Genomic DNA, 12879 nt, shown 5'->3' with positions numbered 1-12879 from the left:
ACAACAATCACAGACAACATCACAGCATCATCAGTATCAACAACAGCAGCAGATGTTACTTCAGTACCAACTACAACCTCCTCAACACTTTCCTCCCCTCTCAGCTCAGGGTCAGATGTTTACAACACCCCCACACCCACCTTCTGTGTCGCCATGCCTGACACCCATACAGGGTGCGCTCCGGACGCACCCACATGCACTCTCTCCACATCTGTGCTGGCACTGTTACCGTATACACAGTCCTTACACATATTGCCGCTATTTCAGTAGGAGACGGTTACACAGATAGTAACAAACAGCCTTGTAGTGCTGTATACAGCCAATAAACATGTAAAACATCCAATAGTGTCGCGAGGCTGATCGAGAGCAGACAGCTTTGACGCTCCCTGCCCATCCAAATGAGCTTCAGAGTCTGAGGAAGCTTTTTAATGGACAAACAAAAGATTCCAGACTCACTTTTTGAACAACCATAGTCACTCAACTACATTTCAGTGAGCTCCATATGTGCAGTAAAACAACAGGTCCCCTGAGTGTGTTCAAAAAGAAAGTCATGGAATGTTAATTCAGTGTGAAGAATTTTATTATATTATATTCTTATATGGTATTTGATGCTTTTTAATGATTGATTCTTAGGATGATGTTGTGTTGTTTGTTGGATGTTACAGACTTGTTGTCAGGCCACAATGGAAATAGGTCATATGATTTTACTGTGTAATCCTACACTGTGTTTCTCATTTAAATAGATGAAGCTAAGCTGAACTGCAGTCAGAGCTCCTGGACTATGGAGCAGCCTCCCTGAAGTAGTCAGGGCAGTTGAGTCTGTCTCATCTTTTAAAACATATTTTTACAGAACACCCTTACTGTGATCGTCTGCATATCTTTTCAAAATCTAAATGTGTTATTTTCCTTTCAATTCAGTTGTATTTTGCCCAATGGTGTGAGCTGTTCTTACTGTTTGACATGTCCTCATTGTTTTACTGTTTTTAAACACTTTGTAAACCCTGTTTTAAGATGGTGAATAAATAGATGAGATTATCTTTTTACCACTGTTTGTTCACAATGCTTAGACAAAAAGATGCAAGCTAACATCCCCTTAAGCTCTACCACACACCAAAGTATGAACTGGATCTAAATAATATTCTGGATCTGCTGACCCATGACAATGTCTGTGTTGCAGATATTTGTCATGACAGTTGGCCCAATACTTGCCACAATCATACATGTCAATCATGATAGTGCTAGAAAAAAAAGTCAGGGAATCACACCAGAGTCGATAGTTTCATCCTGTGTGGACCAAAACTGTATACAACAGAAGTTAAGACATTAAAGTGTAAAGTGGTGAAGTGACAGAGAGTCCAACTGCTGTTGAGCGATGCCACTAGCATGGCTAACTGAAAACTTCATTTTCTTTAGCTTTAGATTGCTATATTACATCAAGCTATCAAGTACATTAGCATCTTTTCTTTCTCAGTGAGATCAGCAGTGTCGAGTGTGTCACATGACATGGACTCAGTTGAGAATCATTAATAAATATATATACTGCATAATGCAGTTTTAACATCTGGGGCCAGAGTGACATGAGTGGAAAATACAGGTTGTGCATTAGCAACAGACAACAGAGCCGACTTTTGTGAATCACCATTACAACGGACTGATTCCAACGATGTGAAAAAACAAGAACAACAAGAGAGTCTTTGTATGATCTGTGTGTGGCTTGTTCCACCTACAGTAGCCAGTAAGTCTCTCCAGATGTCCCCAGTGAGACAACGTGTTTCCACTACAACTGCCAACACACATGCAAACACACACACACACACTAATGTCATTGTTGGCAAAGGATGCAGGTTTCTGAGATGGGGGCAGAAAAATGCAAAAGGACAAATTTGGTATTCAGTATTAAAAGTCAGATAGAAAACAACTTAATTCATATAATTCAAGATTCTTTAATAATACACGCTGAAAAAATGACAACATTGCTCTTTCTTTGTCCCACTCTCTCTGTGCAGAAGACGCCACCTCTTCACTCTGGCAGCTGCTGGGTCAAACTTTTAGCTGCCCAGAGCTCCTCCATGGCTGTTGGACATGACTACTGGCTGGAAAAACCTTTCTTCTAACCTTGGCTAGGCGGCAGGCGGGGCTGATTTACAGACCGTACTTTGACAACACAGGGTGGAGAAGCTGGTATGATGATACTACTTGATGCTACATCAGAGTGCACGTTTTGTAAAACACTGCAATGACTGGGCCGCTATTCTCTCTCTCTCTCTCTCTTTCTCTCTCTCTCTAAGTCTGTCAATTAGTGATAATGGACCCTGCTAGCTGAGAGAAAACCGCCCCTCCCTCTCCACTCCCTCCCCTCTTGACGCACAAGCACACACACATGCATACTGTATGCACTCTCTCTATCGTTCAGTGAGTAATAATGGAGCCCAGCAGTCCAAAGAAGATCCAGTTTGCTGTCCCTCCACTGCAGGGACAGCTGGACCCACAGGCCGCCGAACATGTGAGTGCACTTTGTGTGTCATAGAGTGGGGGACAGTGTGAGTTCATGCATGTGAGAGGGATTGAATGGGGCTTCTATCAGTGTCTTGTGACTCTTGTTGGGAATTTTCTGTGTGAGGGTGTTAAGCAGCATGTGTACATATGTCAGTGCTTATGAAAACTGCTGGCGGTGTATTTAATGGGTCGTTGTACTTGAGCTGACTGTGCATGTGACACTTCAAAGGGTTTTGTGTGTTTAGCAGGATGGTTTGTCTTTATGTCAGCTGTCAAGGAGATTTATGGAGTAACAACCATGTGTTTATGAGTAGATAATGTGGAGGATTAAAGGAAACACACCTTCTAAAACACACTATAAAACCATTTAACACTAAAACGCACCTCAGCAATAAAGATTTCCTCTCCACTTTTTAAATATTTACTGAGGTTATAATCAAATATTAGCATTTCAAATTAGTCATAAGCAAATTTACTCAAGAGCTTGCTGCCAGTAAATGTTTCTTCATTTCCAGTAATCACAAACGTTTCACTTCATGCCCTTTTCTTTGTTTACCTTGCAAGTAGCTGATGACGCAAATGTAACTATGCTAGCGTGACAATGTAAGTCACAGTTATTGCAGCTTGCAACTGCTCACAGGTGATTCTCAGCTGATTGCAAAATGTTCTTGCTCTCTGTCTACTGAAGAGGTATTGACTGACATTGTGGGAAACATGGGATTTGACTAGAAAGGCCAGTGGTAACAGAGGCGTGTCTAATGTGTAATCTGTGGTGTATTTGTCCTTTAAATGCACCTGAACGGCAGCAACAGTAAAAAGAAGAAACATGGTGGTTTAAACCCGCTTTGACATTGTACCAGGGAGTTAAACCAGCTCAGTGTTTAGTGATTAGGATGTCTTTATGAGCTGTTTTGATAACAAATACAGAGGAATGTGTGTTTTTATATTGATAGAATATTGGATGATTAGTGCCTGTTGGTTTTTTTTTTATAACTTTTATTTGGATGGAGAGCTGAGATTTGTGATTTGTGCCTTTAAAGCCAAACTACTGGGACAGTAAAAGGGATCAAGTGTTGGATCAAAGAGATGAGGGAAATGTTCTGGTCTTTTCCCAAAAATATTTCAAGGGTCAACAATGTATACATGTGTGGATGTGTGTGTTTTCCTCAGATTCGTCGCCGAAGACCGACTCCTGCGACTCTGCAGATCTACAGACAACCCTGCACAGGTAGAACTGCAGAGAGATAAAGAGTGGGAGGGAGGAAGGGAGACAGAGAGAAAGTTGCAGTTATAATGGAACCTTTATTAGATTAGTGCTGCAGCCTTTGGTAAGTGATCTTAGTCTGCAGACTGGACTGATGGATGCCTCAAGTGTGTGTGTGTCTGCTCTCAGCTCCCATAAATCATTCTACACAGGAACAAACTGATGGAATAATCGGCCTGATACCATTTTGTGAGCTCAGCTCTGGTTCCAGTATAGTTGTATGGAGCTCTTTTGGCACCAAATCTATGCATTATCTGTCTGTAATAATTTAATGATAACGGTCATAGAAAGTGTAATCGGTTGTTCCTTGGCCTACGAAGGTTAATGTGCATGGCAATATTTATTTTTCATTCTAAATTTTTAGGCACTGTGCCACTTAGAGTCAGTGTGTGATGGAGGTCAGGTGGCAGCTGCAAAAACAAGAAGTGACTGTGGAGTCTTCGCCTTGAAACAAAGGATCATCATGACATTAAGTCAGATGTTATGTCTTGAGCTGCTGAATTAGCTTCAGTACTTTGCTGAAATAACTGTTGGTGTTTTGGCTTCAAAAATGCTGATTTGTCTGAAAGTATCCTGCTTCAAAGGTCATTTACTACTGTATGCCTTTTACTGGCCCCTGTTGAAACCTCTGGGACTCGTGCTTGGTCGTTCTTAAAGATGCATGCTCTCACTTTGTTTTAGTCCCCTCAGAGCTAAAAACCTCCTTCCAGTTCACAGTTGACGTTTTGAAATGACTGAGGTGCACGATAGCCAAGCGGTTATGGTGACACACTACGTATACTTGCACAGCGCTAGCATGACGCTGGAGTCCAGTTGCTGGCATATGTCACAGGTCTCCCTCTCTATGATCCACTGACAAATAAAGGTATAAAGGCCTGAAAAAATGATGCAATCCCAGCTGACACTGGGCGAGAGGTAGGGTCCACCCTGGACAGGTCGTCAGTCATTTACTATTTACAAAGTGCACTTGTACTTTTCTGATCCGGAGATTTTCTGCAAACTGTTTCTGACCTGATCACAGAGCGGGTTCAGACCACAGAGGAGTAATAGCACAATGTGACCTATGGACAACAGATCCGGATCCCCAAGCTCTCACATCTGGGGATTAAAACATCTGTTGTGCAGATTTAGAAAGAACGATGTGTCAGAAATAGACCAACTTAAAAAAACAAGGAAGCAACAAATCAGTTTTAAAGATAAAGAGCTGACTGCAGCTGTCTCATCTCCCCTGCAGATGCTGGAGATCAACACAACACCAGTGGGGAGTCTCAGGTTTGTACAAAAGGTTGTAAACACATATACATGCAGGCAGTACAGCCGGTACAACACTAGACAGCGTCAGGGGTAAACCTTCAATATATACTGAAGAACCTCTGTAGAAACCTCTAGCCCTACACTCATTTAATTTAAAGACAAACTCACCGAATGCTGTGCCATAACCTGTGATTTATATTCACTCCTGAGGATATTTGACTTTTGACAACTGATTCATTGCTCAGATCTTTTAAGTACTTGCTGCCATAAAGTGATCAGACAGTTAAAATCAGATCAAAATATTCTTCACTGCAGTGCCTCAGTATTTCTTAGTATTTCACAAACTGACATTAGATGTTCCCAGCAAACAGCCACTGCACAGACGATCTGCCAGACAAAAGACAGCTGGCTAGTGGAGTCAATGTTGTTTCACTATAATGTGATTACGAAGGACAGAACGGTGTGTCTTTGGTGGACATTTCATTTTTAATCATTAGCGGCAGAACTTCCATTGCTTTTACATAATGTGTATAAGTACGTTGCTTGGTTTAGAATATGTTTTAATCAGCGTCTTCTTGTTTCAGTGATGCCAGTTTAGTGTTACTACAGCTTGGGCCTCACTGTTCCAGTTGTGCGACTGAATAAAGTCACAATAAGTTAGAGAATGTTTCTGTGTTCTGCAGGCTTCAGATTCCGCTCAGAGGAAGCAGAGCACCTACGCCCCGCCCACCATGAAAGGTAACACTCACCTGTGATTTTCAATATGTACATAATGTCTTAATATTTATAAATGATGCTCTGTGCAAGGAAAGTGGAAGAAATCCATTACAGGAAAGGACAATGCCGTAGATTTACTTAGTGCAATTTATTGCTACAACAAACACGTTTGTTTTTAGCTATCACCAATAAAATTACTCTAAAACTGGAAAAATGGGGAAAAGGGAAAAGCAGAGAGAAGAATGTTGGCAGTGAATTACATCATAAACATGTTTCAAACACCAAAACTAAAAACATATGGCACTGCTGAAGGAAAATCTGGGTTTTTACTTTGCTAAGCTTCATTTGTGCCTGTTACCGCCAGTGAAAAGGCTTGGGAAGAGAAAAGAAAGCATCCACTGTGTCTTTTGGTATTCACTGCACGTCTTTCACGCTAAAGACCTCTTAATTCAGGATTATTAGCAACAGACACGACTTTTGTCCTTCAGAAATTAGGAGCCGTCAAAGTCGATTTAAGGCGTGACCAGGCCAACAATCAGCACGTTGTTAGAAAACCTGATTTAATCAGCTACATATCAAATAAATGTTCTCACATGAAAATAAGGCTGTGAGCAAAGTTTTCTGAACAAACTAATGCCCTCTGCACAGATGCATCAGTTTCTATAAATGCATTCCGGATGTATGTGAAAGTATGCTGCTGTATTTATAATATTTCAGAAGGATGTTCTGCTGATATGTACTGTGAGGTCTGTCACCGCTCATGTTGTTGCAGCTGTGTATATGCACATTCCTTCCCTCCGCTCCTCAGTTTCGTGGTTTCTATATGTTTGACTTAAGAATTCTTCGGTTTGTTTTGTTTCATGCCGTTTGTCTCTCTTTGTGTTATCTGGCCTGGTTGCACCTGCACTTTTGCTTTAGTCTTGGTTTCCTTGCTGGATGTTCTTTTGCATTTAGTTGTGTTTTTCAGTCTAAGAGCTGCAGGCCCAGCTGGCAGGATGGTGGGTTGTGTCTCAAACTCTGGAACAGAGCAGTGTCTGTGTCGTGTCTAAAAAAAAACCTGAAATGTAGTGTCGTGGCACTACAAATCAACTGAAATCAAGTATTTGGATATTTTGTTACTGTTGTACACAACGTATATTCAAAATGCATATCTGTTACAGTCAATGGCCACATAATTTCCCAAAAATCTGGTCAAATAATAGTACATTTAACTTTTAGTTTAGTTGTATAAAGCCGGTGATATTGTGTATTTTTCCTTTTGAAGAACCAAAGACCAAAACCAAGTAGTTCAGTTAGTTTGAGTGTTACGCTCTCTCTGCATGACACAGGACATACAATGGTGCACATTTCTGCCTAATTCACTAATTATGTAATTATATGGGGTGAACCTGGGGCTGTGGGGGATCTGGGCTCGGCCCTGTGGGCGTTTTAAAGTAGTGAGACACTGACAAACACATTTATTCACAGTTACTAAAGTAGCACAGTTTGTCCAAGTCAAAAAAAAACACAAAAAATAGTTTCTGACTGGTGCTTTAAGCTGCACAACCCAACAACTGGAACAGCCACAAAGATGCAACAGAAGCAGTCTTCATACACAGCCCCATGTTATGAAACCTTAGCAGCCAATAACTTCTTAATTTGGAACAAGCTGTCAACACTGCTTTCATCAACGGCACAAGCAAAGAGCACCTGTCTAATGGCTTTTATCACTAAAAGACGTTGTTGTTATTTCGTTATCATAGCTGGTGCTGAATAATTTATACATCTGTCAGTGGGCCGAGAGAAGCAGCTTTCTGCTCAGCACAACAGCTTAGAGAGGCCGACTACACAGAGCGCTTCTCATTTTCTAATTTGAGCTAAAAAACATATGAAACACTGGCAGCTGTTTTAATGAGGATGCAAGAAAAGACCACAAAGGGGGAAAAAACAGTGCATGTCAGTGCACACAGAGCCCTGAACCAGTGAGTGCAGCGCTGAGCTGGTTCCGAGAAATGGAGACAGTAAAAGCTTTTCTTATATTGATCTCATCTGAGTGTGTGCAGCTAATAGCCCACGGGCGAAGCACCAAGCACACATTTAGATTCTGTACGATCAGAAAGTTATATTCATTAATTTGATGTGGTTTTAGAACATTTTATAATCTATACATTTTTGTTTTTGTTTGTTTGGACACATTTAATTTTTTATTGAACCAGAATTTGGTAGTACTTCTGTCAATATTTCTATTTCTACTGGTTAATGATGCAGAGTTTTGACAAACATCTACAAATCAAACTGAACATAACACGATCAGGAGGAATTAGTTGGAGTTTATAGGCTTATAGTAGGAAAATTCCACCTTAAAAACTTACACTAGAACTGTGGGCCTTTTTTCTTTGGGTCCATTTTACTGTTTGGGGGGGTCATTAAAGGATAACTGGGGATATCTGACACTTGATCCAGCTAAACATCTACAAATGAGACAAACTTCTTCGACATCAGGCCGACTGAACTGTTTTGCTAATCTTCACTTGGATTTTTTGTTTTCTTTTCTAAATTTTTAAATTTTTGTTATAATTATAATTTTTGCATTAATGTTAGCTTTGTTATTTTGGGATTTACCCACTCTGTAAGGGGGTTTCCATCCAAATGTAGTTCAAGTTTTAAATACATTTCAAGTGCATCAGCAAAAGAAAAGGCAAAGAAACACATTTTCTTCCAGCACTGTTTGGTAAACTGTATGAACTGTTCACTGGGATAAAAAATGGCGCTGCTGATTTTCCAGCCAGGTGCAAAAAACAAGGTGTATTTTCAGAACTGTGTCCATATTTTAACCAGTGAAAAAATGATTTCTGTGTGATTCATGCACTCATTGGTAGAATGTTAGTGTACGTCATGATTAATTTCTTTGTTGCATTTTGCTTTTAGTGATACAGCAACTTTTCCACGTCAATCAAATGTAGAAACTTTTGTGTGATTAATTTCTCCAGTCTCTACTCAGGCACAAAAAAATGAATAAATAAATCAATAAACAAAAACTGCTGGATGGAAACCCACCCCGTAGCCACATGTCTGTAGTCCAAGCTCTTCTCTCCTCAGAGCTTCAGCTGGGGGTGGAGCAACACCTACTAGGGGCGGGACTTAGCGAGGACGATGGCCAGCTGAGTCCAATCACAGCACAGCTCTATGCTGCCGCTTCTCTGTGGGCCAATCACAATGGGCCAGAGGAAGCCAATGGGAATGAGGCGAGTCTGCAGTTAGCCAGTCAGGAGAGAGGAGTGGCAGAAAGCAGTTCAGGGGGTAAATGCTTTTTCAGACAGCAAAACTTTGGCCGGCAGTATTCTCCAGACACTGGGCGAGAGGTAATTCTCAAAACTTTGTAGAGGTTACAGTAGTGTTATGACGGAAGATCTTTCATACTCTTTGAAGCTACACAAGGAGGGTTGGACACATACTTTTGTATCAAAATGTGTCATCCAAAGTTTATTTCATTCATAATGCAAATACTTTGCTGTCACTGTCTTTGTTTAGAGAAGCTGTTTCCTGTGTCAAACTGCAAAATGGCAGCAGGCAGTTGGGAATAGACAATATACCATCTTCAGCCCCTTTTTTCTTTTGCCTTCAGTGATTTAGCAGCAGCAAAGTGATGCACTCCTCTGCTGTAGCCATTTTCATTTGTACCAAACAAATCACCTGACCTGACTAGGGCCGGTGACCTTTGCCCCCTGTTGGATGAGCAGTGTATTGCATCAGCCAAGACACAGGACAGTGACAGCTGCACCTTTTCTGTGCGCTAACAATATCTGCCACCCTTGTGTTCACAGCTGCATTTGTGTAGCCTGTGTATAGTGTGAAATAGGCCTTATTGTGACTTGAAGGTAATTTGTTTAACACCGTCCACCCCAGGTAGGAGAACCTTTGGGACAAGATTCCTCAAAAAACAGAAACAAAATTGGAGCTAAACGGGAGGAAGAACAAACTGCACAGCAAACAATCAGTAATAACACTGCTAGTGTTTGTCAGTGAATGGCTGAACACAAACATTTCAGTGTTGTCCCTCCAGTCACCACGCAGTATACTGTTTGGCCGTGAGCACAGAGTATACTGCCGGCCTTACACACACACACACACACACACACACACACTACAGTGATAATTTAGGCTGTTTATCAGCTGTTTTCAGTAAATGAGCCCTGATGAACTCACTGTATACAACCTGCCCAGTGCAAAACAGGAAACACAAACATTTGACATTAAACAAACAGGAGAGTGAGTAGTGGACTTAAATTCATCCACCTAATGTGAAACATCTGTTGTGGGTGTAGGCTAAATAGAATGGTGTTTTGTTAATTCATAAGCCATAATCTCTCAGTTAATCTCTCAGCTTGTTGTCATGTTTTTCTGTCCTCTAGCTGAAAAAAAAAATCCTGACAAACAGACCTTTAAGGTTGGGCATGATTAAAGTGTTGTTGTGCATTCAACTAAAACGTAGCCATTAAAATTTGACATCTACAGTTTGTTCATACTGTCCACTCAGTCTGTTACTAATAACTCACTCTGTTTTTATTTCCAAAATAAAAATGTTCTGTAAATCTCTGGGGAAAAGTCTACTAACAGCACTAACTCCTCTGTCTCTCTGTCTTTCAATTTTCTGTTATGCACCCCCTCTTTTTCCTCAGATTTGTCATGTGACCACAAAAAGGATGCGCCCAGTCCTGACTCCGTCTCCCGATAGCCACCTTTTCTCCTTTCATCTCCCTATAACCAACTCTTCCCTTGTCTTCCTCGCTGCTGTTCATCTGACGCCATTAGCACTTTGCTTCACTCATGCTACACATAAACGCTGTATGTTCTGGTTTGTGCAGCAGCTCTCGCTCTTTTTCATGCACACATTCCGACGCAAAAGATTTTAGTTAAATGTACCAAATCAGTCCAGATTGAAAACCCTGTAGGTGATGTTTTGCCTGCGTAGAAATGGCTGTGAATAAAATGCATTATAATGAAACATTCCCTGAATGTCTGAGTATTTCTTATTCTTTAGTGACAGTTTGTCTGGATCTAGATTTGAGGCACAGGCGAGCTGGGTGGTCCTCGGCTCAGATGACAACAAGCTGACAACTAAGGACAGGATGGACATTTTGTTCAGGACCAATCAAATCAAATCAAATCAAATTTTATTTGTATAGCGCCAAATCACAACAAAAGTCATCTCAGGACACTTTACAAAGTAAGGTCTAGACATTACTGTTATCAATGTTATTACATAGGGAAAACCCAACAAATCCTCCTTGAGCAAGCACTTGGCGACAGTGGGGAGGAAAAACTCCCTTTAACGGAAGAAACCTCCGACAGACCCCGGCTCTTGGTGGGCGGCCTTCTGCCTCGACCGGTTGGGGTGAGTGGATAGAGGAGAGACAAAAGAAGAAAAGCAACAAGACACAACAATCAAACACTGATCAGGTCGATGTGGCTGGTGACTGCTTGTCAGAGACGTAGAGCTCCAGGGCCAGGGCAACCTGTAGAAAGGTACAGGGAGAGAGAGAGAGGACACACTACGGGAGAGAGGAGACACACAGTTAGTAATGTGTAATGGTGGCATATAGAAGCATGGAGGGGGGAGAAACTCAGAGCATCAGACCAATCTGGGCATCTTTTTATTATCAGGCTTCAGCTATAAATCTAGATTCTGCTTCTGGAATGACAGCTGTCGAAGTCATCCCATGTGTGCACCATTAAGCTCTGACCATGTTGTGAATGACTGACCTACTAATATATAAACAATACAAGCTACACTGATAAACTAAAATATTTCAATGAAAAGGTCAGTTTCAAGCCCCTTGTTTTTATGCTCAAACATTAACATTTGGTACTATTTTGGAATTTGCTTCATGTTCAGGGTGGTGTTCACGTGTTTAGGCAGCATATTTTTTACTGACAGTGGTCTCTCAAACATTTAAAGGTTGAGTGAATAGTAAAAGTCACATCTATGCACGTCACATCAAATTTCACGTGTAAACCATATGTGAAGAGTACAAAATGTTTGGGTTGTGTTTCTGTGTGCACCATGTATGCAGCAACACATGGCAGTGCACGTTCGCCTTCCTCACATCTGTGTGACTCCGGTGTTTGGAGATCAGCAGCCTCTGTCACTGCATTAGCACCTGAAATGTCTCAGCATTTTGGCCAGTAAGTGTGTGGTTTCTGCAAGATGTGTCCCAGCGTTTTGACCGTGTGGCCCCGAGAGGCAAAATGTCCACAGACGGGATGTTCTGCAGCAAAAAAGGTCCGAATGAAAGAAACAAATGGGACGTACCAAAACAGCACTTTAGGACCTATAACCATGTTGTGCATCAGTACTTTTTAAAGGTGTTACGTTCTGTCTTTCTGTACAGAGAAGGGTTTCTTCTGTCTGTCTCCTGCTCTTCTCTAAGGCTTTAGCAGGTATTTCCTGTTAATGCCGTGTCCAACGTGCAGTTAGAAGCAGGAGGATTTATTCCAGGGACTTTGTGTGTTCAGCCTGCAGCTGCTTCCTTTGTTTTTTGTAAAAGTCCTGCCTGTACTATGTGGTTTTCATGACTGGATTTGTAAATATACTGTTTCCAAAACTTGATCCAAAACAGACCTCGAGATCCACCATGAACTACACTGCCAGTCAAAGGTTTGGACACAGACTGAACTGAATGGGCCCAGACTTTTGACTGTGTATAGATCAAGACACATGAGCATCCTGGGCACCAAGTGCTGACACAGTGGGGTGCCCAAACCTTTGCATGTCACAATTACTGTTTGTTTGTTTTTTTTAAGTTCAGTTTTTAAGTTTTTAAATTCAGTATTGTAAAAGTTGAGCCACACTGTGTGTGTTTGTGTAGGTAAGAGGGAAAATTCTGTACCTGAGGAGGATGAGGATGAAATCAGCCCTCAGCATGACTGATCCAGAAGAGGAGTCTCAGCACAAAGGAAGACAATCCGCCTGTTGATGTTCTGGACAAACCCACAGACTCCGACGCCCATCTGAAGTGCGGCACCTACATGACAGGACAGTGATTTCTGTGATCGCCTGACCTCTGTGCAGTTTATAGAGACACCAAGAGAACTATGACTCCCTCATACTGTTTAACTCTAGAGTATCATAGTCACCTAAATTAATACTTACCCCTGTTATTCCTGCT

The 12879-nt window shown here is 41.4% G+C and overlaps 1 protein-coding gene across 1 annotated transcript; it reads left to right on the top strand.

The window, feature by feature from the left end:
* Positions 1–2303: 2303 nt before the first annotated feature.
* On the top strand, positions 2304–10683 carry ppp1r1c (protein phosphatase 1, regulatory (inhibitor) subunit 1C). Its single transcript, XM_020587269.1, has 6 exons — positions 2304–2503; positions 3667–3724; positions 4995–5032; positions 5698–5752; positions 8810–9010; positions 10390–10683. Exons 1-6 carry the CDS (start codon positions 2423–2425, stop codon positions 10443–10445), a joined length of 489 nt encoding a protein of 162 aa, XP_020442925.1. The 5' UTR covers positions 2304–2422; the 3' UTR covers positions 10446–10683.
* The last annotated feature ends 2196 nt before the right edge of the window (positions 10684–12879 follow it).

This window comes from Monopterus albus, unplaced genomic scaffold, assembly GCF_001952655.1.
Source record: "Monopterus albus unplaced genomic scaffold, M_albus_1.0 scaffold450.1, whole genome shotgun sequence".
In the NCBI taxonomy this organism is placed as follows: Eukaryota; Metazoa; Chordata; class Actinopteri; order Synbranchiformes; family Synbranchidae; genus Monopterus; species Monopterus albus.
Note: the sequence above shows the minus strand (reverse complement) of the source record. Positions and strands in the feature narration are given on the sequence as shown.